Below are 25,982 nucleotides of genomic sequence, written 5' to 3'. Positions count from 1 at the left end.
GTTGTCATTTTAGTTTAAATCCAGAAAATGTCCAGAGTCTAAAAGGTAAACTGAGTTTTAATTATTAAAGCCTTTTTAGGTTTTGGACTGAAGACTGTGGCTGGGTCTGAGAATGAAAATGATTTATGAACCTGCATAGGTCTTTCTATATACACTCTTTACATGTTGTTTGTGTATGCCCCGCTTTATTCTGGCACTGCAGAGAAACAGTTGCGCGTAAAGGTTATCCTAAAAAAAGAATGATATGCTCTACACCACAGAGACCAGCTCTCGCTCAATGACATGGAGACACCAGAGAAGACTCTGTTTCGCCTGGAACAAGGTATGAGTAGTAAAATTTATTTATTTTTCCAGTTAGAAAAGTGTTATTTTTTCAATTTATTTCGTTAAGGTTGTTGTAAAGTAAAGATCTGTTGGTAGAAAATATCTGTCGGGGTTGCTGGATTTGCCTCAGGTTTCATCAATGTCTTCAGTAGTTGGAGTCATGCAACACAAGCCTCTGGATTTGAGGTTCTCATTTTGCATTACTTAGGCATATCTGTGGAGGATCAAATTAGCATAGTTATGTAATAAGCTGCAGGGCTGCTTAGTTTTTGCTCCAAAGACTGCAGATCCATCCAGACTGTACTGTAATATATAGACTGGATCATGCTCAATACATTACACAAATAAGTGAATGGATGGGTGACCATGCACAGACTCAAAGGGTAGCATTAAGTTCAGGACCAAAACCTTGCATGAGAAAACAGTTTGACGTTCTTGTCTTTATTGTGTCTTTAATTTGCTTAAGGCTATGAGCTTCAGTTCCGTCTGGGGCCCACCTTGCAAGGAAAGAATGTTCGTGTTTACACCAACTACCCTACACCAGGAAAAAAGTTCAACAGCCAAGAGTTTCAAGCCCTGGATTGGATCAACCCCACTGGGAAGGAAGATGACTCTGACAAGTATTGCAAACTGGAACTTGAGGTTGCAGGATCTTACCAGTATTACTTTGGTTGTGGGTAGGTCTTACAGCCCTGCAACTCTGGGTTCAGAATGTTTTTCATTTTTTAATATTTTTAAAACCCTCATGGCACAAGCATGATTTTTACCATGATTTTCCTGTCAGGAATGAAGAGAAGTCAGGTGGTGGGTACTTCGTCGTGGACCCTGTGCTGCATGTGGGCCATGAGATAAAGCCTCTTCCTTTGAACAGCATCACCATTCAGACTTATCTGGCCAAGTGTCTTGGTCCACTGGATGAATGGCTAGATCGACTCAGAGTGGCCAAGGAAACTGGTAAGAACCCAAACAGCATCTAGCATGATGGTTAGAGAAACAGAGATTTTTGAATGGTAAAAGCATATAAGCATTCCTTTGAACTAGTAAACACATTTCCACCTTTTTAGTAAGTCATACTTGCTCTGTGGCTGTTGAGAGGGAACAATATGGAGCTGTTGTGGACTGGCCTGGGTCACTTAGTTTCAGTGACATACTAATGCTACAGCAAAGCTTTTAGAAGAATGCATGCATTTATATTGTAACAACAGTTTAGACAATGTTTTTTTCCTGTTTCAGCATGACAATGCACCAGTGTACAATTTATAATCATAAAAAAATAGTTGACCTGTACAGAAATGCCCTGCACAGAAATAACTCAGATCCCATGTACCATGACTTGGAGAAATTGTAACAATGTATGCTTTTTCTACTCAGGTTACAACATGATCCACTTGACGCCTCTGCAGACACTGGGCGAGTCACGTTCCTGCTACTCCCTAGCTGACCGGCTTGAGCTGAACCCAGATTTCTCTCCTCCAGGAAAGACCTTCACCTGGGCAGATGTGGGGAATCTAACAGAAAAGATCAGAAAAGATTGGAACATGGTTTGCATTACAGATGTTGTGTACAACCATACAGGTACCAAGCTACTGAGATTCTGCCTTTTATAACAGCACGTTTAATGATATTTTAGCATGGAAAAAGCTTGGGATGATTCCAATAGCTCAACCCTTCCCGAATATGCTACCTTAACTCAATAGAGAACCAGGATTTTTAAAACCAGAAAAAAATGGGCATGGGTGCTTGAGTTGCACAGCAGATTAATGCACTACCTAGCTATTGTGGAAAGTTTAAGCTCTTGATTTTAATTGCCAGCAGTGCTACCAGCTCAACAATTGGCTATGTATGAGGGAGGGGAGCTCGGATAGAGTTTCTCCGGATTGCTGCAGCAATATTTTAAGCGTCAGCATGAGGAGTGCATAGGAAATAGCTTGACTTTCTGTACACGTTATGGCTCTCTGTTAGAATGTAACACTGTTGGCTTGTGTTAGGTAGCAGCCAGTGATGACACGTGTTGGAGGAGCCAGGTGCTAGTCTGCAGCTATTCTGATAAGCTGGGGGGTTTAAAGGGCAGAGAAATTTTGTTTTCTCCACGTAAGTCTCAGTTTAAGGTCTGGACAAAATGACTTAAGTTGGCTATTCTTCCTTCCATGGACCAGTTTGTTAATGTCATTCACTGGATTTAAAACCCACGACCTTTCCAGCTGGTTCGAGGATGTGTGGTCTTTCTGTGTTTTACTGCCAATACTGCATAATACAGGGAACAACTTCTGAGCAAGAAGTGTTGCAGAAGCAGCTGTCTTCATTGCATCACATTCTCAGATTTCTGCAGCTATCTGTCGCCAATCATCTGAAGGTTAGTTTTCAGAGAAAAGGTTAGTTGGAAAAATGGCTGAATCTCTTCAAAAAAATAATTTGATATGAACATAGTACATCATAGTCTTTGACAGGCAGCAAGAAAAGAAGGTGCTACAATGGTGTGTTCTTTTGACATTTCGCTTGACATGGCCGAGCTCTAAAAGTAGAGTACAGCATTATCTCTGCCATTACTGTGTTTCACTCTGTCCTCTAAGTGTTCTGGGACAATGTCAACACTCTCTTTAAACTGGCATGACTTTAAGGAATTGCCTCCTGCCTGTACGTATGGGATGCATAAAGATTACCTTTGCACTGTGACTTCGAAAAGGCCAAAAACTGTATTGGTCATACAAGTTATGGATTTAAGTAGTAGTAGTAAATAAAGAAGGCTTGAGGTATATGTGGTAAACAAGACAAACATTAACACATCTGTGATTTGTTTAGTCTTAACCACAAAAGACATGGGGTTTCTTGGGGAAATCAAATGTAGGGTATTAAACCTTTTACCTTTTTTTTTTTTTTACACTAAAACCAGAAACATGACATGGTTATCATAACAAGTGTCCTAGATTTGCAGCATTTACACCAGAAAACTGCTGGTGTAGATTTTAATGGCTTGAAAATAATGGTCAAGCATTGAGGCTCATCTAGCAATACAGCCATGACTGCCCATTTTAATTATGCCTAAAATGTAATTTTTGAAATAATTTGTTCTTGCAGGCTTTGCTGTTTTAATTTGCAAACTAAGGTTCAACATGTGCAAGTTTCATACACTGGGAGTTTGATGACAATCAGCAATCTTTTTGTTGGTAACATGCTAAGCTAGCTAAATAGGTACTTCTAATCCATTGTCTCTAACAATCACTTTTGTACCGCATATACCAAAACTCAGTAAAGACAGTTCTCTTAGATGAGGTAGTTACAGTGTGTACAACAGTGGTGTCCAAATAATCCCTTATAAGGGGCCAAAAGTTAATCTCAATAAAGGGCCATGGGCCAAAACAAAAAGATTATGTTGTTTTAATATTGCATTAAATTAAGATATATCACCTTTTTATTGTTAAATAAAACACTACTGTTTATTCTAATTAACAGTGTTTTTATTGATTTCAACGAATGATAGAAAATCTTTCTTTTTAGGAGCAGAAACATTTGAACAAATGTAAATTTGTAAAGAAAAAACATGCAGATCAAAATATTATCTTTGAAAGAAGATGAGATTTTGAGGTAACTCGCCACTGTACTTTGAGAACAGGTGTGCATGTTGTGTCATAATGCCGACGGATGTTATACTCCTTTAGCACAGCCACTCTTAGTCTGCAGATGAGGCAAACTGCGGTCGAACCTATTTCGGTGAAAAAATATTCATGCTGCCAACTGTTTTAAAATTTTTGTTTATCCGTATGCCACTGCCTCATATGCTCCATGATTAACAGCCTCACTCATGTCATCATAGGTTACTTAATCTCTGCTGACAGGAGCTCCACAGCGCCCCCCTTTCCTCTCCACTGTCTCATGTAAAATTGTGGTCAGCTAATGGATTGCAGCTAGCGTTATAGACAGTTGAAACCTGTTGAAAGAAATTCCCAGCTACTGACAAAAGTAGGCCCTACTTTGATCTAGCGAGGCGGGCCAAAAAAAAGAGACGGCAGGCCCCAAATTGGGCAGCCCTGGTCTACAAGAACCAAAGAAACACATGCAGCAAAGCTGAGGTGAACAAATTTGGCAAATGTCTACAAAATTCTTTGAAGGTCAAACATTTTGCCTTATCCTGAAATTCAACACCTCTAGAGATTAAGAAAGATTCTGTCCTAGATCTAAAAATAGGGCATGGTGTATGGATGTAACTATCCTAACTATGTGCGAGCTGATGCCAATGCACTGTCTTGTTTAAAGATCTCAAAAATATAGGGTAATTATGGACTCAGTTTGAATTTAGGAGTAAAGAGTTATGAATAGTTCTGTACAAAATTGCCTAAACATTGTGAAAATACTTTTCATTGTCATTCACATGTACGGCATTTAGCATGTACTTTTATCCGAAGTGACTTACAATGGTGACTGATACAACACAATTGAGGGTTAAGGGCCTTGCTTAGGGGCTGGGGCTTAAACCAGTGACCTTCTAATCACTAGTCTGGTACTAGTGGTGTGCGATACTGCAAAATTTGGTATCGAGGGCCACACCCCCTACCGCACTCCTTCCACATCTCCGTGCAGGCGCCACCAACCAGCCAGCAAAGGTCGTAATCACACTAGTCTGAGAGAGAGTCCCCATCCGGCTTTAGTCCCGCCCCTTATCTGAACAACAGGCCAATCGTTGTTCATGTAGCCACTCAGCCTCAGCCGGCAAGGCGGAGCCGAGATTCGATACGATGTATTTGAGATCTCAGCTCTGGTGAACAGCGTGTGTTTTAGCGGCCACTCGTACCACATAGTTGTGTTTGCTGGGTAAATAAATGTGTACATTTTAATAGTGACCGAATATAGGTGTCCTTATTAATTTAAAACAAAAAATAGATGCTATTCTGTTTACATTTATAAGCACAAAGTCAAAAGAAAAAAGCTCTCATTCACCAAAATACGAACACACAGAATAAGAGCCTCACTACGCATGTATGCACTGTTATTTCCATAAAATTGCCCTTATTTCTGTATCTGCAACGCAAAGTATTCAAAAACTTACAATCTTCCAATGCCTACCAGTGTACCGATGTCTGTTAGGATTTTAACAACTTAACTACGTGACGGTACCACAACAAAACACAGCAGAGCCGGAGGGAGGAGCGAGGTGAGCATGTAAGATGTGAGAGGAGCGGAGTCTGTACAGACATGGTCTTTATGTTCTGATAAAACGGGAGAAACGTGCTGAATGTAGCGGAGAAAAAGTAAAACTAAAGTATCGATCCTACCAATACCAACGTTGATATCGATAATATTGATATTTGGATCGATCCGCCCATCACTATCTAGTACCCTAACTACTGAGCTACCACGTCCCCCAAACCAAACTCCCCCTAAAACTAATTTCGAGTAACATTTTAGAATAAATTTAGAGCTGACGAAGTGAATATGTTTATACTGCCAAACTACATTTGGCTTCGCTTAAACACTGACTGAAAAACACAGCTGTATATAAATCCTTAAGTGGCTGTACAGATCTGCACCCTTATGTAAAAAGTGCCATGTCCCAAACCACATAGTACTTAATTAATAGGTCTACTCTAACTAGTAGTGACATTATGGAATGTGACTCGCTTGACATAGCTTACTATTTATTATGCATTTGGGACACATTCTGACTTTTTGTTGTATTGGTTTTTTGCACTATTTTGCCCCTTACCTTTATACTTGTCTAGGTTTATCAAAGGAACTCATTCTACTGCTGCTTTATTTAAAATTATGTGTTTACCTACGTTTAATCTCACAACAAGTATAATTTCAGCCTTAATTCTGCCTAGACCCAAATCTATCAGCATTTGTGTTGTTTTTCTGTTTAGCGGCTAACAGTAAATGGCTCAAACAGCATCCCGAGTGTGGCTACAACCTGCTAAACTCTCCACATCTGAGGCCAGCCTGGATGCTGGACAGAGCTCTCTGGCACTTCAGCTGTGACGTTGCAGATGGAAAATACACTGAGAGAGGTCTGCCAGCTCTGATTGAGAATGACAAGCACCTTGATGTGAGTTTGGTGCCTGCACTTGATATATCATGTTGGCATTACATTTATTTTTTATTCTTAACTCACAAACATAAGTTTCAGAAAAGTTGGGACAGGAAGGGTAATGCACATAAGACAGGGAGCAGTGAATTGTAAATCCATGTTGACTTGAACTTACTTCAGTTTCATTTTTTTTTGTAAATATTTGCACACTTTGCACACATTAAGAAAAGGATGGTACAGGGGCAGGTTAGCACTAGAAACATAGTAAAATGTAATTTTACCATTTTTGTACAATAGCATTTTGTGCAGATGCTACGAGGGATCTTCAAAAAGTTTTATATTTTCATTGGAAACAGTGAGGGCGGAAGGAGTAGTGATTCGGTAGGAGACTGAGAGGGCTTCTAGTCCGGATTTAGCACCATCTAATTTCCACCTTTTTGACCGCTCAAAGAAGCTTTAAGGGAAAGAAGATTTTCATGTGATGATGATGTGAAAGCAGCGGTGCATTAGTGGCTACACACTCAACCAAAAACATTTTTTGCTGATGGCATTAAAAAGTTGGTACGACACTGGGAAAAATGCATCAGTAGGTGACTGTGAAAAGTGATGTTATTTGTTTTTGAAATTCCTAATAAATGATTAGGAGTTAAATAAAAAGTGCAGAAACTTGAACCCTTGTATAAAAGAATATAATAGTATTTAAAGGAGCAGGTAATCTTTGTGTAAAGTGTTTCTGTGTGACATCGCCAAACCACATTATGCACATACATACTCAGAGAGAGAGTGTGTAGGTGCTAGACTGACCTGCTAGCAGGACAGACCTGTCTCCAATTAAACTGTCTGGCCTGTTATGAATAGTATAAAAGAACTATGCTGAGCAGCAGAAGACTTGTATTATGGAAAATTCCATTCAGAAGCTGGACTGCTTGGTGTCTTTAGTTCCCAGATGATTCTTAAGATTCTGTTGACAATCATAAACATCCAGTAACAATGACGTCTTCACACATATCAGATGCCATCATATAATTTTACCAAAAGGGGGGTTAAGGGTTTGTAAATCACATACACGATCCTTACAATTGTATGTAAATTTTACTGGTGAGTACTGTAATGGAATGATGAAAAACAAGGATCTGACAAAACCACAAATCTCTATTTGCAGACCCTCAGAGAACTTCTGTGGGAGTATGTTTTCCCTCTGTTGAAGCTCTGGGAGTTCCTCCAAGTTCATGTGGACAAAGCTGTGGAGCAGTTTCAAAAGCTTCTGCAAGCTGGCAAGTCTTTTTACGTCCAGTTTAGGATAAGATGACTGTAAAATGTAAAATGCAGTGTGCATTGATCTGTGTCTTTGTGCCACAGATAACACTCCAGCTGGCACAGAAAATGAGGAAAAGCATAAGCTGAAGATCATCCAGGATCCACAGTATAGGCGGTTTGGAAATACTGTAGACATGCAGGTGGCACTAAAGATGTTTGGCAGACACACGTAAGTTCTTTAAGACATGCCAATAGCACTACAAAGGGAAAGTCTTATGAGCTTTGTACAGATCTCAAATAGTTGATTATAGATGTGGTGGCTATTTTAATAATCAACAGGAATGGTCCAGCAGCCATCCAGGTGCGCTGTGATTGGTTCAAGAACAGTCTGGAGGAATTGAACTTGGAGTGCTATAAGGAAATGCGCACCCACCATGAACAGGTCAAATCAGGTTCTGTCAACTTGTACATATATATTACGTGTAGACCACTATTTATAAACATTATTTGTTGGTTGTTTTACTTATAGGCTGTAAACTGCATACTGGGAACTGTGAGATATGAACGCCTGGCAGCCAAGGGTCCCAAACTAGGACTGGTCACCAGGACGCACCCATTGGTGACAAGGCAATGCCTTATTATGCTTAAGCAGTAAAAAATTAACTAGGTGAGGAGTGTATGGACTGAGTTTTGTATATTTTCTGATGCAGATATTTTACCTTCCCATTTGAGGATATGTCCATGGAGAAGGAGGACCTGCTGCTACAGAATCCGGATAATGCATGCCACATTTTGGCCCAAAATGGATGGGTAATGGGAGATGTCCCTCTCAGGAACTTTGCAGAAACTGGTAAGCCAACACCATGTAAATGTTGCTGCTTTGTTCCACACTATATTGCCAGAAGTTTAGCCCTGTGTGTTTATGGACCTTACAGAAACACTTGGATTCAACAGTTTGGAGGGTCTTCACATACCTTTGGCCACAGAATGTACATCAAAGTGTATATCTAGTTTTTGTATTATGATGTGCGTGTTGTTTATTAACAATGTTGTTTAAAGCAAGAGGAAGAAAATGATAAAACACTTATTATTAAACTTAATCGATTTTTTATTTACCAGGCACCAACATCTATTTAAGGAGAGAGCTGGTTTGTTGGGGTGACAGTGTGAAACTCCGCTACGGCAGTAAACCTGAGGACTGTCCGTACCTGTGGGAACACATGAGAAAGTATACAGAGATCACAGCCAAACACTTCTATGGTTTACGTCTGGACAACTGCCATTCCACTCCTCTACATGTAGCTGAGGTACACTGTTACACTTTTTTCATTTTATGTAGTGTACACTAGGAGTAACACTTTTGACTGTATAACCCATTATTGGTTCATTCATGGACTTTGATTAATCTGTTGGCATTTCTACTGGTGAAAAGAGTGGTACTGGCAACCTTATTTGTATTAAAGCATGTCAAATGTTGGCCTTAATTAATGGCAATGTACATTATATGGCTAAAAGTTGTATGTGGACACATCCAAATCAATAAACAATGATATGTTGTTGGCCAACATTGCTATTTCCAACCCCAGTTTTGTTGCTTATAGAGGTTTCTGCTTTACAACATTTGAATGTTACTTTTTAGTATGTACTGTTTTAAAGCTAGTGCAGGTCGTATGGTTAATTCAAAGCTTCTGTTAGCAATGGGTGTTGTTAAAATAGCAAAACAACTAATTAGAAAGGATGTCCACATAATTTTAATGATACAGTGTATTCTAGAAACTAGCTCTGCTAGGCTAAACTGTTAGCTGTGTATTATGTGCCGTAAAAAGGTTAATATGGTCAGAATATTTTTTTCCCTTAAAATCAGGTATTTGGTCATTGGCTACCTTAGATTCAACAGAGGCTGGAATTGTACAGAAACAAAGACTAAATTGGACATGCTAGATGCTAATTGATTTAAAATACACCGTAACATATGGTATGTTGTGCTCTAGGCGATGTTAGCCACTGCCCGGGTGGTCAAACCCAATCTGTACGTGATAGCTGAGCTGTTTACTGGCAGCGAGCAGCTTGACAATACCTTTGTTAACAGTCTGGGGATTAACAGTCTCGTCAGAGGTACTGAGATGAACTGCCTTCTGAAAGAGCCATACAGTTGAAGTCAAAAGTTTATGTACACCAGTAGGGACATGTCTGTCATATCAGTATTGAAATTGAAATTTAGTTAAGTTTTGGATAATTGTATTGTGTGTGTATTTTTTTTGTTGCATCCAAATATCCTAAAAAACTTGGATTAATTAGGTGGTGTAGAAAGTTTTAAAATGTTTTTTTAGGTTATAGGTTGTAATTGCTCTTGTAGCAATCTATAAATATTTATTCTTTCTGTGCGGCCCGGTAATAAATGACCCACGGACTGGTACCGGTCCGTGACCCAGTGGTTGGGGACCACTGCTCTAATTCCATTTTTTTTTTCATTTTCTATTTTTCTCCAACTTTTTTCACCCAATTTTCTCCCCTAATCTAGTCCACTTACCATGATTGCATCCTCCACTGATTCAACCCTCCACCGCTGACTGAGGACGCTTCTCAACTGACACATGCCCCCTCCGACACGTGCTCAGTACAGACTGCAATTTTTACCTTTTGAGTCGAGTTCATATATTGATCAGCACTGTGCACAGACAGCCACTCCTGGATCAACATTATTCCTCAGCCCTGTGTAGGTGCCATCAATTAGCCAGCAGATGTTGTAATTGCACCAGTTATGAGGACCCATGATCCGGCTTGCCCCAACAATGTGAACAACAGCCAACCCGGTGGCAGACCTGAGTTTTTATATGATGTATTCGAAAACCCAGCTCTGGTGTGCTAGCGTATTTTACCGCTGCATCACCTGAGTGGCCTCTAACCCCATTTCTTGACTTCTGACACTATCACCAAGTTCTAACTTATGGCAGACTTATCATTATTATTTTTTATATATATAAATATATACATTACAATAATTTACACACAAAAAGAACAGTTGCAAGACTGGTATGGCATACATCTGCCTTTAATCGTATGTAAAGTTTTTAATTCAACTGTATGTATTTAAATGCATGAGTCTAAATTGACCTTTTCTCTCTCTTGTGTTCTGTTTTGTAAATAATGCCATTAATAATTTGATTCTACCAAAAATTTTATTTCTCACTGTGCTCACTGTTTCATTTGCATTGCTCACTCTACTGCTGTACTAATGCAAATGCACTGACCTGCACATACATTTATTTGCTTGCTAACATTTGTAACTTTTTGTCCATTTTACACACTCACTACATTCTTCTGGATGCCTTTGCATGGCCTTTGCCTTCTGCTTTCCTTCCTGCTTTAACCCTGCTGTTTACATACCTGGCATGATTGTGGCTGCAGTACATGCTGAGGATTGCTCGTGAACACAGGCCCGATCTGTACGTGGTGGCTGAGCTTTTTACGCAGAGCGAGGAGCTGGACAATGTCTTCATCTCTCGCCTTGGAATTACCTCCCTCATCCGGGGTAAGAGTGAGACAGAAGAAAGTGCATGGAAAATCAATGCATGTACAGTGGAAAGTTATTCAATCCAATCTTTAGTCATTTTGAGCAATCTATAGAGTATGAATGATTAATAAATGATTATACAATAACTTAAATATTTTCCCAAGTATGCAAATTTCCCAAGGGTTTTAGAAATACCTAAATTATTGCAATATTTCTCTATACAGTGCACAATTAAAACTACAACCATAATTATTACTTTTTTTGAACAAGGTCTTTTTATTGTTTTCAAAGTTTTATCACAGATACAGTACAACAAACACCCACACCCCTCACCCATCAAATACCAGACAAATGTATTCCAAATTCCAGCAAGACATTACATAAATTAATAAATAAATTGACAAAAATAATCGATCAAATAACAAAAAAAAAAATAGTAATAGGAGAAAAGACATAAATAAGAGTTACACAATAATGCTGTCAGCCTCCAAATTCTCAACAAATGTTAGAAAAGGTTGCCAGATATTATAAAACTTGTCAACAGATCCATTAAGGTAATTATAAGTTGGTGGAGTGACATCTTTCTATTTAAGCAAGATCTGTCTCCTAGCAAGAAGTGAGCAAAAAGACAACATATTTACTTCCAGTTCACCAAGAGAGGCGTCCGCTGGGGCCACTCCAAACAATGCTATAAATGGTGAGGGAGCTACTACCTGTCCAAATATTGTAGAAAATGTGTCAAAAAAAAAGACTGCCAAAAGGCTTGGAGCCTCGGGCACGTCCAAAACGTGTGTATGAGAGAGGCCGGGGACTGTCTACATCTATCACATGTGGGATCCAGCGATGTTTTAATCTTACTAAGTTTAACTTTTGAGCAATGAAGGCGGTGTACGACTTTAAACTGAATAACAGCATGTCTTGAACATATAGAAGAAGAAAAGATTTTCCCCAAAATTTTATGCCAAACAACTTCTGAAATTGATTCATCCAGGTCTGCTTCCCACTTACTTTTAAGAGTTTCCAAACAGGACAGGTTGTGTGTGATAAGTTTTTCATAAATGATACTTATTAACCACTTTGTAGCTATTTTATAATTATTACTTTTTTATACTTTTTAAACAGCAAAATACTACATCTTTATGGAAGAACATCATACAGTCAAACACGACTGAATCAGGACCTGAATAAAAAGCTGTTTTTTTAATATGTTGCATCCAAATATACACAAAGAAACATGGCTTATTAATTTGGCAGTGTAGAAAGTTTCAAAATGTTATTTAGGTTTGTGACACTGCCTCTTAATTCATGAGTCATGAATTACAAGCCATAGCCTAGTGGTTAGGGTACCTAGTGGGTAGAAAGTCGCTGGTTTAAGCCCCATCACTGCCAGGTTGCTGCTGTTGGGCCCTTGAGCGAGGCCCTTAACCCTCAATTGCTCAGATTGTAGACTGTAATTGTACTGTAAGCATACCTGTCAAGTTTTGGATTTAAAAATAAGGGAAATTTTCCGCCGCGCGCTTCGAGCCGTCCCACCAGCCCAACTGAGGTTCAGTATCCCTTACATTTTAAGACAGGTTTACAAGAAATCTAAAATAACCACCTGTGAAACACTTACAAACTACAATTGGATGATCAGAATCTGATAGGCCTACCTTTGTTGACACTGAAATGCTGTGGACATTCCTACATATGTAATTCTTATAATACAGCCTAAATGAAAACACAGTTACAAACCTTACAGAATGCATAACTCTGCCCCATCCTGCTCCTCTTTAGAAAGGTAAATTCGATGTCCCATTTCTCTAGATATTTACATGCAGACTTTACTTTTTTGGCAGGAATGCCCTCTCTCTCCTTGCATCCATCCATCTCTCCCTGTTCCAGGTTTGTTCCCGCTGTCCGCACTAACCTCGCGAGAACTGCCACTTGCAGCAGCCTGGGTGGCAGTTCTCGCGAGGTTAGTGACATTTCAGTTTGGAGAGGCACAGGAATGTTTTTTAAATTATAATTGTAGTATTGTGTAAAGGAAACATAAAAATACTTACCTGTAATGGGGAGCTGAATCTGTGGGAGGCACTGTTACCTTTTGTTATTGTTGTGGTGCGGTTAAAGGAGGGTCAGAAGAAAGTTACCGTTCTGAGAGTTTGCACATGACTTTATTGCTTATCTGAGATTTGTTGGTTAATAATAAAGACACTTAAATATATTATATTTGGATGTGATGATTGAAGATACCACAATAATATAATACGGGAAATTTACGGGAAAATACTAATACGGGAAGAAGGCGGGAAAGAGGGGTAAAATACGGTAGTTTCCCGGCCAAAACGGGAGACTTGACAGGTATGACTGTAAGTCGCTTTGGATAAAGGCGTCTGCTAAATGCTGAATATGTAAATGGGACACAGGGGAAAGTGTCCACAGTCAGGCAAGCTTTACATCACCATGGGCTTAGATTTTGCCACTCAAAGATAGTTAGGTTTGTTGCTTATTACATGGACAAAAAAAGGTTCTCCTTGTTGCCCTCTAACCTGAGTTCTTGACTTCTGACAATATCACCAACTTTTAATTCATGGCAGACTTAAATCTTTATGGAAGAACATCATACGTATAGTCAAACACAACATGGCTAATGTGATAGTTTGAGGGTCCTTCGCTGAATCAGGACCCTGATAACAAGCTGTTAATTAGGGGTTAATGAATTTCATTTTGTTGTATAAAATTCACAAGGAGAATTTTACATTATCTTTGACCATCACTGTCCATGAGCTGAGGAGTAATATGGTTGTACAAATGATCCAAAATTATCCAGTTCACATCTATATGGATAAAAATAAACAGACTTGAAGTTTAAAAGATCTATGGAAGGTTTGACCTAAAACCAAAAACCTGATGTTGTAAGACCTCATAATCAGTTCATACTCAAAAACAGCAGTCTGTCCATTTTAAAGCAGGGATTAAATAATCCCTCCAAATTGATGTAAAAGACTAATTTCAAAATATAGAAACTGTTTATTTGATGCCATTGCTACTAAAGGTGGTGCAACCATTATGAGGGCTATGCATTTTTTCATGTGTGATATACGTTTTGAATAACTTTGTTCCTTTACTAAATGCACTAATTATTATTAATAATTTTTTTTTTTAATGCACCATCCATTTGTGCATAATTATGCTTTGTTTAATGAACTAAAACTGTTTAATGTGACTAATATGCCATAACCAAGGCAAACTCAAAAGGAGTGAATACTTTTTCTCAGCTTTATGTAAAGGCAACACATGGTTTTTACCATTTATTAAATAATTGAGCATAAATGTTTCTCTGAATAATTTTCTCCTGAATTTAATTGACTTTGGACGTGTGTTGCTGCAGAGGCTATGAGCGCTGGCGACAGTCATGAGGAAGGCAGGCTGGTCTATCGATTTGGAGGAGAACCTGTCGGCTCCTTTTTCCAGCCCAATCTCAGACCTTTGGTTCCAGGCGTAGCGCCTGCTATGTTCCTCGACGTTAGCCATGACAACGAGTGTCCCATCCAGGTTAGTAAAAAGAGCGAGAGTAATAATGGAATTTGACGAAGGCTGTGGAAACATCTGCATCTATCTGATCAGGGTAATAAAATGGCAAGGTTTATAGTGTTCTTGTATGACAGTGCACAGTGTTCCTGTTTTACAGGTCCGATCCGTGTACGACTCCCTTCCCAGCTCTGCTATCGTCTCTATGGCCTGTTGTGCCACAGGCAGTACTAGAGGATACGATGAGCTGGTTCCTCACCAGGTAAGGATGAAGGTAGAACATTCTAGCTAACAACTGCCCAGCCTAGCTTTGATGTAGAGTAAACCTCTAGTTTAAAGACCAGCGTGGGACCTTTAACCCTGTTTTGCCAAATGTGCATGATTTTAATAATGATGAGGATCCAGTTAACATGAAGCACATTTCATTTTGTTTATTAATGGTTCACTTTTATAGAAACCAGTCACATGGGAAGTGTACTGATAATAGTGCTAAATATGACCAAATTTACACCAACAGACTGTGATTGTTTTTCTAATCTTGATTATGTATAAACTACAAACAGTGGTCTTTAACAGTCTGAATAATTGAGGATGACTTTAGTGTAAATTGTATTGTTTACTTGGTTAAAGTTTCAGGTTGGTCAACCTTGTTTCCACTCGAATGTTTCTACCTAGATTTCAGTGATCACTGAGGAGCGATTATACTCCAGGTGGAACCCAGATGCTCTACCTTCTTCTCCTGGAGAAATCAACCTGCAGTCGGGCATCCTGGCCGGGAAACTGGCACTAAACAAGCTTCACCAGGAGCTGGCTGAAAAGGGCTTTACCCAGGTTTGTATGGCATCTGTAGGCCAGGAATCTTGAAACCTTGTAAAAAACAGACATACTTTTGCACTACTAGTTCCGTTTTAGTGAAATAGAGAAGTAGTAGTAAAAAGAATTGAGTTATTTCTATTGTAACACTATGTTTTTTCCATTCCTGGGAGTGGTAGTTACACGAAGTGCTGTGTGTATTTGTACATTCGTTTACTCTGTGACATAAAGGGACATCCTAATATTATTAGTAGTAAAATAATGGAAAAGACCAAAGCTAATGGTTTCTAATTTGTTCTGTTAAATTTAAATTAGTTTAACTTTCCATTTACATTTTCAGCATTTAGCAGACGCTTTTATCCAAAGCGACTTACACAATGAGCAATTGAGGGTTAAGGGCCTTGCTCAGGGACCCAACAGTGGCAACTTGGTGGCGGCGGGGCTTGAACCGGCAACCTTCTGTTTACTAGTCCAGTACCTTAACCACTGAGCTATCACTGCCCTAAGTCTCAGTAACTTTCCAAGTCTCAGTAGTGCTTCCAGCCTGATTGGGTGCTCAACAGACAAATTTGGCCTTGTCTGTGGTTTGGAAGGTCAGATGGGGTTTTTCCTTAATGCCACTGCAACAGCGACTTTTGCTGTCCTGTCAATAAGCAAGTATGAATAGTAGAGAAATACTCTGGAAATGGTATGAATTTCTGTTCACACTGCGGCTTTCTGCTTACTCCTAGGCCAGCGTGGGGGTGGTGCAAGCAGAAGAGGAATTATAATAGTGGGGATAATTGTGAGACAGAATTTTAGGATTTTTACCTTTATTGTTTTGGTGAAACAGTAGTAAATTACACTTGCCAACTACCATTGGGATCCAGAGCTCAAATCCCCAGTGGTGCTATGCTGATCGGGCATCTACATACAGACAGGATTGGCTATGGGGGGTGGGTGGGGGGGGTAAGGGTAGATAGCCAAGACTTGCGATGAGTTGGTGTCCTGTAGTACTGCAAAACATGAAGATTAAATGTTACATTTAGTTTTCCTTTTTTTAACTAAATGAAGTATTTGTTTTTTTCTGTGTGTTTGTAGGTGTATGTAGACCAGCTGGATGAGGACACTGTGGCTATAACCAGACACAGCCCAAGAACTCATCAATCTGTAGTAACTGTTTCCAGAACGGCCTTTAAAAACCCCAAAACACACCACTACAGAGAAAGCGTTTCTCCCATGTACATACCAGGTCAGCACACTGTCAAATACTGTCTGATCTATTATTATAAGATTTGTTAAGATTTAGAATAAGTATGAATACTGATGTCCATGTTAAATCCTAATGAAATGTTTTATCACATAACCCATGACTCCACAGGTCAAATAGATGAGGTGATTCTGGAGGCTCAGATAGTACAGAGAGAAACAGACTTCTATGTGAAAGATGAGAAGTGTATAAATGGCATGCCGGAGTACACTGTGAAGCTGCAGGAACATGTTCAGGTATTCTGAGCCTAAATGGACAGCTGGACCCATGCAAGCTACCACCAAACTTTTATATCAGATAAAGCACATACGTAATGTCTGATAGATACAGTAAGAGGCACACATCTGAGACCACTAGTGGAAATGTTGTTACTTTCTTAAACTGAATACAATGTGGTTTAAAATTTTAAAGTTAAATCTTTCAAAAATACATCTTTAAATCTTAGAATTTCTTGGTATTTGGTGATGCTAAAAAAGAAGTAAGAACATTTGTAAAAGTGACCACATCAATAACTTTGTATAACAGGTCAGGATTCAGATTTTATCTATGTATTTAAAACTTATTCAAGGTGGGTGGGAGGACAAACACAAAAGTGCTAGCCCATCACCCTAATCTCTCAAGCTCTTTAGTTCGAATCTCAGCTGTGCTATCAACAAACCAGAGCACGCAACAGGACTCTTGGGCTCCTCGTTTGTGCTGCACTTGCAGTCTCTGCTGGCTGGTTGAGGTGCCTGCATGAGGGATGGCTGATTCAAGAATAGCAGTGCAAGACTGTCCGTACATGATACTGCTCTCTGTGAGATTCCATCTTTGGCAGGTGAAAAGAAGAGTGACTGATAGTCTGCAGCTCCTTTCTGTCAGGGCAGGGGTCTACAACAGTGGATAATTTATTATAATACAGTGAGGTAAATTTGTTACCAACTTTATTCCGGTCTTGTTTTGACAGATAAAGGACAGCCAGATAGCAAAACTAGGAGATGCTAAGACGAACGGTTGCAGTGAGTTTTTACAAGAGATTGTGTTTGATCAGCTCACTCCAGGAAGTGTGATTGCATTCAGGTAAATACAAACTTCTCACACTGTCAACTGTCAAACTACTTCAACCATACTAACAACTTATATCCACTTTTTCTTTAATACATTTGAGTATTCTCGACATTCTGTTTAAAATGCTTCATTCTTATTAGTGAATAAATACAAAGTAGGATAAACTTGCATGCTGGGTCTGTATTCACACATTTAAGTTCAACAGGGATTTATTACTCATCCCTACTTTTCACTACTTTGCTGTCTAGTAAGACCAAATAGTGTGGAACAGGACTAAAGACAGCACATTTATCATTTTATTGTATTCTTATGCTATTAGATTTGAAATACATTAGCCCACCACTGCACAGAGTTTGACTTTCATTCCCATCCTCGCAGTTATTCATGTACGAGTATGGAAATGTCCGATATAACTTTGATTTTGTCCTGTTTTCTGGTTGAAGCAGTGGAGGAACTTTTGGATGTTACTCTTCAAACATAGTAATAAAAAATAATGTGTAAAAAATAAATGAAAAAAAGAGTAAAATATAAAAGCTTGGTTAATTATTCCTCTAGCACAGTGGTTCTCAAACTTTTTAGACCAAGTACCACCCATTATCAAACCAAAACTTCCAAGTACCACCTATGTTTCTCATCTCAGAACCACATATGGCACACATTAATTAGGTGTGTGTGTATATATATTAGTGATGGGAATTATGGCTTCTTGAAGGGAGTCGGATCTTTTGGCTCGGTTCCTTTTAAAGAGCCGTTCAAAAAAATGGCTCTTCGTTCTTCGGGAGGCGCTACTGCGTAAACTATAAGACACCCCCGATATTAATATCAAATTTTGCTACTTTGCCTTAAATGTATTCCTAATTCAAACAACACTTAAACGAGAAAAAAAGATTTATTTTAAAAGGAATAAAACTACAGAGAAGAGACAGACTGTGGTTACATTGCATTAAGTTTCAGAAAAATCCTCTCTTGTATTTAACACAATTAAACAAGTTTATAGTTTATTTCTCAATTATTTGTCATTATACTACTAGCTCTCTCTGTGTGTGTGTGTGTGTGTGTCTCGCTTGCTCTCCGCGATACTGAAAGTGATTTCGGATTTGAATTTCGACAATAAACAGCTCTTATTACGAGTTATGATTAATTCCCTCTACTGATGCGAAGCAGAATGGGTGGATTACAGCCGATAAGAGCTGCTCAGAAATAAAAGACTCGGTTCCTTTCGTTCATTTCAAAGATCCGTTCAATAGAATCGGATCGTTCGCGAACGACTCATCACTAGTATATATGCAGTTACCACTGACCATTTCAGTGAGTGCGCCTGTTTAGCGGAGTAGCCTTGTGATGTCAGGAACGAGATCAGTGAGCTTCAAATGCAGATCTGTCTCTGATAAAAGTGAGAGAGCTACTGATAACTTTACTGATAACGTTTCGGAAATTCCGAGATGGAAACCGCGAACGTGAAGTATAGACGTAATGAAGTACGGTGGCTGCGTAGCCCAGAATATTTTTAAAAACACATTAGTTTTAATACAATTTGTTTTAATTAAACTGATTTTATTAAAACAGAATTATAAGAACTTTGAAACAGATTTTATTAGTAATTTACACAATTTGTTTCATATGATTTTTTTTTATTCATAATTATTAAATTATTTATTTTTTCGGTGCATGTAATTACTTTTCCGAGATTATCTGGCGTACCACCTCGTGCTGCTTCACGTACCACCAGTGGTACGCGTACCACAGTTTGAGAACCACTGCTCTAGCACATCAGTGCCGAGATTCAGAACACCCCGGTTTGAATCTTGGCTCTGCTACCAATCGACTGGGCACCATCTAGTGGGCACAATTGGCAGTTCCTGCAGCAGACAAAAATTGGCCACCGTATCTGCTGCGTGGGGAAAATTGGAAAAAGTGGGTGGGATCTTCAAACGCTGTGCAAGAACCCTGGTAGCAGACTGAGGTGCCAGTGCAGAAAGCACAGGGTTTGCAAGGACTGTGCACGTGTCGGAGGGGGCGTGAGCAGGCAAATATACCCTCCTCAAAAGCAATCGGGATCCCCAGCAGTGGAAGACAAATTGACTACGCTAAATCAGGAGAAAAAGGGGAAGAATTAAAAAAAAAAACATAAAAGCTTCATTTTTAGCACTAGGTTTAGATGAAAGAAGTAAAATAAATGTACATTGTATTAGCATTATAATGTTTATCACATGATTTTACAGGGTGAGTCTGGATCCAAAATCTCAAAGCGCAGTGGGCTTTCTACGCACTCAGCTCTCTCAGTTTAACCGCATGTACAAATCCAGCAGTCTCACCGATCCTGATGTTCCAAACATCCTGAAAAATTCCTTAGAACTGTAAGAATTAATTATTTTCGATCCCATAATTCGGTCCAATTATGGAATAAACAGTTATTATAAAGCATGCATTGTGTGTACGTTTGCACTATAGCCTTGTCTTCAAGCTGTCTTTGGCTGAGCTAAACGTCCTGCTGTTCCGCTGTGATGATGAGGAGCGGGAGGACGGTGGAGGATGCTACAGTATTCCATTCTGGTTGTCCCTCAAGTACGCCGGCCTTCAAGGTACATACAAGTATACTTTAAGCTAAATACTAACATTCTTACAGTACAGTAAACTGTGAATCAGCTGTACATGGACTGGATTATACAGCTCATGCTTTGACCCACAGGTTTCTTGTCGGTGCTGTCAGAGATTCGACCCAAAAATGACCTCGGCCATCCCTTCTGCAACAACCTGAGGCAGGGCGACTGGATGCTCGATTACATTAGCTCTCGTCTCCTGGATAAAAACGGAGCGCTGATGGAGGTCTGACACTAAAGTTGTTTTCTTTATTTTAGCATCATTACATTGTTATTACAAATGTCTATGGAGATGATTTGGTTGTTTATATGATTTGTCTGTATGTCTCTGAACATCTCAGGTGGGGGAGTGGTTTCAGGCTATGTTTGCCTACCTAAAACAACTGCCACGCTTTCTCGTGCCATGTTACTTTGATGCCATCATTGCTGGGGCGTACACTACAGCTGTGGATGGCGTCATCAGCAAAATGTCCAGGTCTGTTTTGCACACTTAGATGTTTAAAAGCACAGGTAAAAATTAAAGTGATGCAGAGATCCATGATCTACTTAATAATCTCACCTTGTGAATTTGTACATCTGTCCATCCAGAGGGTTTTCCTACACTGGTCCTCCTATTTAACCCTTTACTCAGCTATCTATCTACTCATCCATTCCTCCTTCCATCCATCCTGTCATGCATGCATCCATCCATCCAGCTATCCATTTATTTAATACTTTTTTTTATTTATTTTTTATTCTGGTCATGTGACAGCTTCGTGAAAAACAGTTCGACCCTGGTGAAGCAGCTGGCGCTGGGCTCAGTACAGATGTGTGGTATGGGCCCTGTGCCGGCTTTGCCTGCTCTTTCTCCCTCCCTGCAGGACGTCCCTTATCGCCTCAGTCCCTTTACCAAGCAGGAGGAACAGTGCTGTGCATCTTTGGCTGCAGGTATCATATCTACACTTGTAATCTAAAACATCACTGAAGAGACTGAATTTAGATGCTGATGTGACTAACAAATCATTGTTTGAGTTTAAGTGTGCTTAGTTTATGTTTGATTTCCAGTTGTGCTGATACTGTATAAAAACATGCCATGTATGGACATTTGTATTTTGATATAATTATAATTAAGCCTTTTATGGATTCCCTTGTCACACAGGCTTGCCTCACTTCTCATCTGGAATTTTCCGCTGTTGGGGCCGAGACACGTTTGTTGCCCTGCGTGGACTCATGCTCATCACTGGAAGATACATAGAGGCAAGGTACATAGCAGTGATTATGTTTTATGTTTTAGGTAAAATATATAAACAAAAGTATTGGGACATCCCTTCTAAATTTCTGTTTATACTAGGCATTGTCATTACCATGAAGTACCTACTTTAGACCTTTAACATTCCTTACAGGAACATTATCCTGGCATTTGCTGGCACGATGAGGCATGGGCTGATCCCAAACCTGCTTGGCGAGGGCATGAAGGCTCGCTACAACTGCCGAGATGCAGTGTGGTGGTGGCTGCAGTGCATCCAGGACTACTGTGCTATGGTGCCCAATGGAATAGACATCCTGAAGTGTCCTGTGTCTCGCATGTATCCTACTGATGAATCTGAACCCCAGCCTGCAGGCACTGTGGTAGGCACAGTTGGTAGTTTTAAGTATCAAAGTATCTGTTTTAACTATAATGCCATAATTTATAATATGTATAGCATTAAATTGTAAGCAATTTTATTTTTTTAGTTACTGGATGTGTAAGAATTAAAATATTATAAATGATACTTTGTTTATTTAGAATTTTTTTCCTCTTAAGGGCCAGCCTCTGTATGATGTGATCCAGGAGGCCATGCAGCGCCACATGGAGGGCATTGTATTTAGGGAACATAATGCCGGGCCTCAGATTGATTATCACATGAGAGATGAAGGTTAGTCCAATATTACTTTCCTGTGTTTTTTTCATCATGCCAGTATGTAACATTTTAAGCTTTTAAATGCCATGATATTTGCCATGATCCATTTTTACCTGTATTATTATTTGCCAGGGTTTAACGTTGAGGCAAGAGTAGACCTGGAAACAGGCTTTGTTTATGGGGGAAATCAGTTCAACTGTGGTACATGGATGGACAAAATGGGTGAGAGCGACAAAGCAGGCAATAGAGGGATACCAGCAACCCCGAGGTACTGCTTCTGAATGTCTATACTTCTGTAAAATGTGTTATTTTCCATTTAAAATAATAAATTCAGGCTGCTTCAGTAGCTTGCAGTTTAACAGCATACAGTCAAAATCCACCTTTTCTCCTGTATAATCTTAAGATTGCAAATTTGACCCTTGACAATGCCATCGTCATCTGTTTGCAGTAGTCCAGAAAAGTCCATGTTTACTGGGTGGTAGTGATGTCAGTTCTTTTTTCCCTATAGATTAGCATAAATCAACCATTGCTGGCACCAGTGTATCTATGACCATGGAAATTAAATGTTTCTTGGGAAATACAAAGTGGGTTACTGTCTTTTTTTTTTTTACAGAGATGGCTCTGCGGTAGAGATCGTGGGTCTCTGTAAGTCCACCATTCGCTGGCTGATGCATTTAAACCAAAATGGTCACTTCCCCTACTCATCTGTCAGTGTTCAAAAGGATGGTATGTCTACTCATTGTTAAATGCTCATCATATTTATCATAGATTATATGACCCAAAATATGTAAAAACCCTGTATGTTTTACTCACATCCATTAAAGTGTCCGCATAAAATCAAATATGCATCTATTCAACTTCTGTATAGACACTGGCAGTAAAATAGGTTGTTACTTTTGGAACAATGTGGCACATTTAGCAGATACTGCCATTCTGAAAGGTTATTTCGTCAAACTGCTTTCCTGCTGGTGTATTTAACTTTAGGTGGTATTAATGTAAAATTTTAGTGTCTAGAAACAAAAAACAGCTCAGCCATGAGGCCACATAAGATTATAGAATGGTACCGTGCTAATGCTATGGTATTATTATTAGAATGAGCATTGCTTGGCTGTAGCTTCATCATTTTTTTTCTCACAATCTAGCAAAGGTGCACAAGCATAAGATTACATCACACAATGCCAGGTTTGATCTGGAATGTCGTAAAGCATATTTTCTCATTTGACAGATGCCATGAAGATATTATTCTGGTCCAAATGCATTGTGGAAATTGAACAGTTTGGTGGAGGAGGAACAATAATTTGGGTTTTGGAGGGTTTGTGTCCCCTGGTTCCAGCAAGGGAAAAGTTTTAAGAGAAATGTGGGTTTTTATAGTAATGGTGACAGTTTGGAAACTAGTAGTCTAGTAAAAGTCTAGTATTAATGGTTAATGCTTAATGTTTTGGATTAAGGTGTTTGGGTGTATTCAAACTCATGACCATCATGACTGTTTTTAATTCAGGTGAAACTCACATGGTGTTGTATTCTGAGTGGAACCAGAGGATCCAGGAGAACTTTGAGAGGATGTTCTATGTGTCGCCTGATCCAGAGGAAAAACATGAAAAACATCCAGGGCTGGTGCACAAAAGAGGCATTTATAAAGATACATATGGTGCCTCCAGTCCCTGGTGTGACTACCAGCTCCGACCAAACTTCACCATCGCCATGGTGGTGGTAAGCAGTTAATTTACTTATAGATATAATTTACCTATAAATACAGTTCCAGAATTCCTTACAACCCTGTCATGACATGTCCATTAGGAGTTTGTGTAAACTTTTAACTTTCATTTTCATCAACTGCTTTATCCTGGTCAGGTGTGCAGGATGTCTGGCTCCGCCTGGAAAAACCGGACACAAGGCAGGAATGACCTGAACAGGGAAACAGTCCATCGCAGAGCTTCAGCCATTAGTCCCCCTCAGACATAGCCAATCATGTCTGTGTAGATGCCCAACCATCCTGTAGCACAGCTGACATTTAAACCCAGATCTCAGACATAGTGTGTTAACACAATACCTTACATACTGAAACAGTATTTTATTCATAAAATATGAAAAATATTAAATAAATTGACCTGTAATTTTTCCTAAATGTTTTTTAATGTTATAACTTTTCACACACTATCAGGGTTTATCTTATTACACAGCATCCACCAATCTGAAACAGTAAGGGTTAATACTTCAGAAACTCTGTACAAGAGCTCACAAATGCCCAAAATTTTCTGTTGTCATTCTTTATTAACAAATAAGGTAGTAAAGCGATGTAGTGTTGAGTTAATGCAGTCCCTTGGAGAAATGAATACGTTTGTCATTGTGATTTCTCGTTGATGATGTTGGTAAATGCTTTACTATTTTTAACAGACAGTCTGTTTTGCAGGCTCCTGAGTTGTTTACTGTGGACCGAGCATGGGCAGCATTAGAGATTGTAGAAAAGAAACTGCTGGGGCCACTGGGAATGAGGACCTTAGATCCAGAGTGAGTACTATTGAATTTACTTATTATTTGGATGTGCTCATTATTACATTTAGATTCATGGCATTCAGCAGAAGCTTTGATCCCAAGGTACTTAAAGCTGATACAGGACACAGTCCAAGCAACTGGAGGTTATAGGCCTTGCTCAAGAGGTCAACAGTGGTGGGTCCCCACCCTGCAGATACGGTGGCCAATTAGTATCTGCTGCAGGCACTGCCAATTATGCCCGCCAGATGGCGTCCAGCCGACCGGTGGCAACACCGAGTTTCAAACCGAGGAGTTCAGAAACTCAGTGCTGGTGTGCTAGCAGCATATCCTGCTGCGCCACCTAGGCGCCTAACTGATTGTAAGCCAAGTCTTTGATTTGGTTCAGATTCTACTTGAATGTGGACAATGTCTAGCAGAGACCTACATGGCATGATCGTGGGCTCTTAATATTTATTTTATAAAAGCCACAATATATATAAGTATATAGTATTTTAATAATGATAAAATGAATACTGTTGTACTGATTTCTAAAATTTTTGTTTATTATTTTACAGTGACATGGTTTATTGTGGTGTCTATGACAACGCCCTGGATAGCAACAACTACAATCTTGCCAAAGGCTTTAATTACCACCAAGGACCTGTACGTCTCATAATATCAACATTGGCACTGTGAAAACAAATGCTAGTAAATCAAGTACTGACTACACTACTCAACCCTCTCTCTTTTATTTTGCAGGAGTGGCTTTGGCTGGTTGGATACTTCCTAAGAGCCAAACTCTACTTTGCCAAGCAGACAGGCCAAGGCGTGTATGAGAACACATTGTGCATGGTGAAAAATGTACTCTCCAGGCATCATGTCCACTTGGATCGGTACACCAAGAGTCCTTCTCGACATATTTCTCAAGCTCTATCTTACAGTCTGCACATTAGAATAATCTAATCTCTCTTCTATTCTCATATTCTAGATCTCCATGGAAAGGGTTACCCGAGCTGACTAATGAAAATGGACAATACTGCCCTTTCAGCTGTGAGACCCAAGCCTGGTCCATTGGCACCATTCTGGAAGTCATATATGATCTTTGTGTTACAGAGAACCTGTAGATTGTCCTCGGTGACTGTACAAGCTACAAAATGTACTTAAAATATCTTCAGCTTGGCTGTTCCTTAGTTTGTGAGTCCATGTGCGTTTCAGAAAGTGCATTTAGGTGTTTAGGCAGCAATACATATATGTATGTAGCAATAAATTATTAAAAATGAAACAAACTGATAAA

General features: G+C 39.4%; 1 protein-coding gene across 3 annotated transcripts; it reads left to right on the top strand.

Annotated features, from left to right (window-relative positions):
• The first annotated feature begins 276 nt into the window (after nucleotides 1-276).
• On the top strand, nucleotides 277-25,982 carry LOC134310906 (glycogen debranching enzyme-like). 3 transcript variants are annotated; one of them, XM_062992655.1, is made up of 33 exons: nucleotides 277-322; nucleotides 791-1,001; nucleotides 1,109-1,278; nucleotides 1,696-1,899; nucleotides 6,180-6,361; nucleotides 7,506-7,617; nucleotides 7,703-7,829; nucleotides 7,940-8,042; nucleotides 8,130-8,227; nucleotides 8,311-8,450; nucleotides 8,720-8,907; nucleotides 11,009-11,132; nucleotides 14,488-14,651; nucleotides 14,788-14,889; nucleotides 15,303-15,458; nucleotides 16,521-16,671; nucleotides 16,801-16,925; nucleotides 17,636-17,748; nucleotides 19,959-20,093; nucleotides 20,188-20,318; nucleotides 20,426-20,562; nucleotides 20,678-20,811; nucleotides 21,088-21,263; nucleotides 21,475-21,577; nucleotides 21,719-21,944; nucleotides 22,120-22,231; nucleotides 22,349-22,484; nucleotides 22,830-22,942; nucleotides 23,715-23,926; nucleotides 24,627-24,724; nucleotides 25,264-25,351; nucleotides 25,448-25,581; nucleotides 25,677-25,982. In XM_062992655.1, the coding sequence occupies exons 1-33, from the start codon at nucleotides 283-285 to the stop codon at nucleotides 25,810-25,812; spliced, it is 4,581 nt and encodes a 1,526-aa protein (XP_062848725.1). In that variant the 5' UTR covers nucleotides 277-282; the 3' UTR covers nucleotides 25,813-25,982. The 3 variants fall into 3 exon arrangements, with proteins under 3 accessions (XP_062848725.1, XP_062848726.1, XP_062848727.1); XM_062992656.1 differs by lacking the exon at nucleotides 11,009-11,132 and adding an exon at nucleotides 9,592-9,715; XM_062992657.1 differs by lacking the exons at nucleotides 277-322; nucleotides 791-1,001; nucleotides 1,109-1,278; nucleotides 1,696-1,899 and adding an exon at nucleotides 3,845-3,906.

The sequence above is a fragment of the Trichomycterus rosablanca genome, chromosome 3 (assembly GCF_030014385.1).
Source record: "Trichomycterus rosablanca isolate fTriRos1 chromosome 3, fTriRos1.hap1, whole genome shotgun sequence".
Taxonomy (NCBI): Eukaryota; Metazoa; Chordata; class Actinopteri; order Siluriformes; family Trichomycteridae; genus Trichomycterus; species Trichomycterus rosablanca.
Note: the sequence above shows the minus strand (reverse complement) of the source record. Positions and strands in the feature narration are given on the sequence as shown.

Bases quoted from the DNA above. Each gene is read 5' to 3' on its own strand.
- LOC134310906 (XM_062992655.1), top strand. From the start codon at position 283: ATGGAGACACCAGAGAAGACTCTGTTTCGCCTGGAACAAG. The intron at 17,749-19,958 runs GTAAATACAAAC...ATGATTTTACAG, and splicing joins GGAAGTGTGATTGCATTCAG to GGTGAGTCTGGATCCAAAAT. The intron at 20,319-20,425 runs GTACATACAAGT...TTTGACCCACAG, and splicing joins CAAGTACGCCGGCCTTCAAG to GTTTCTTGTCGGTGCTGTCA.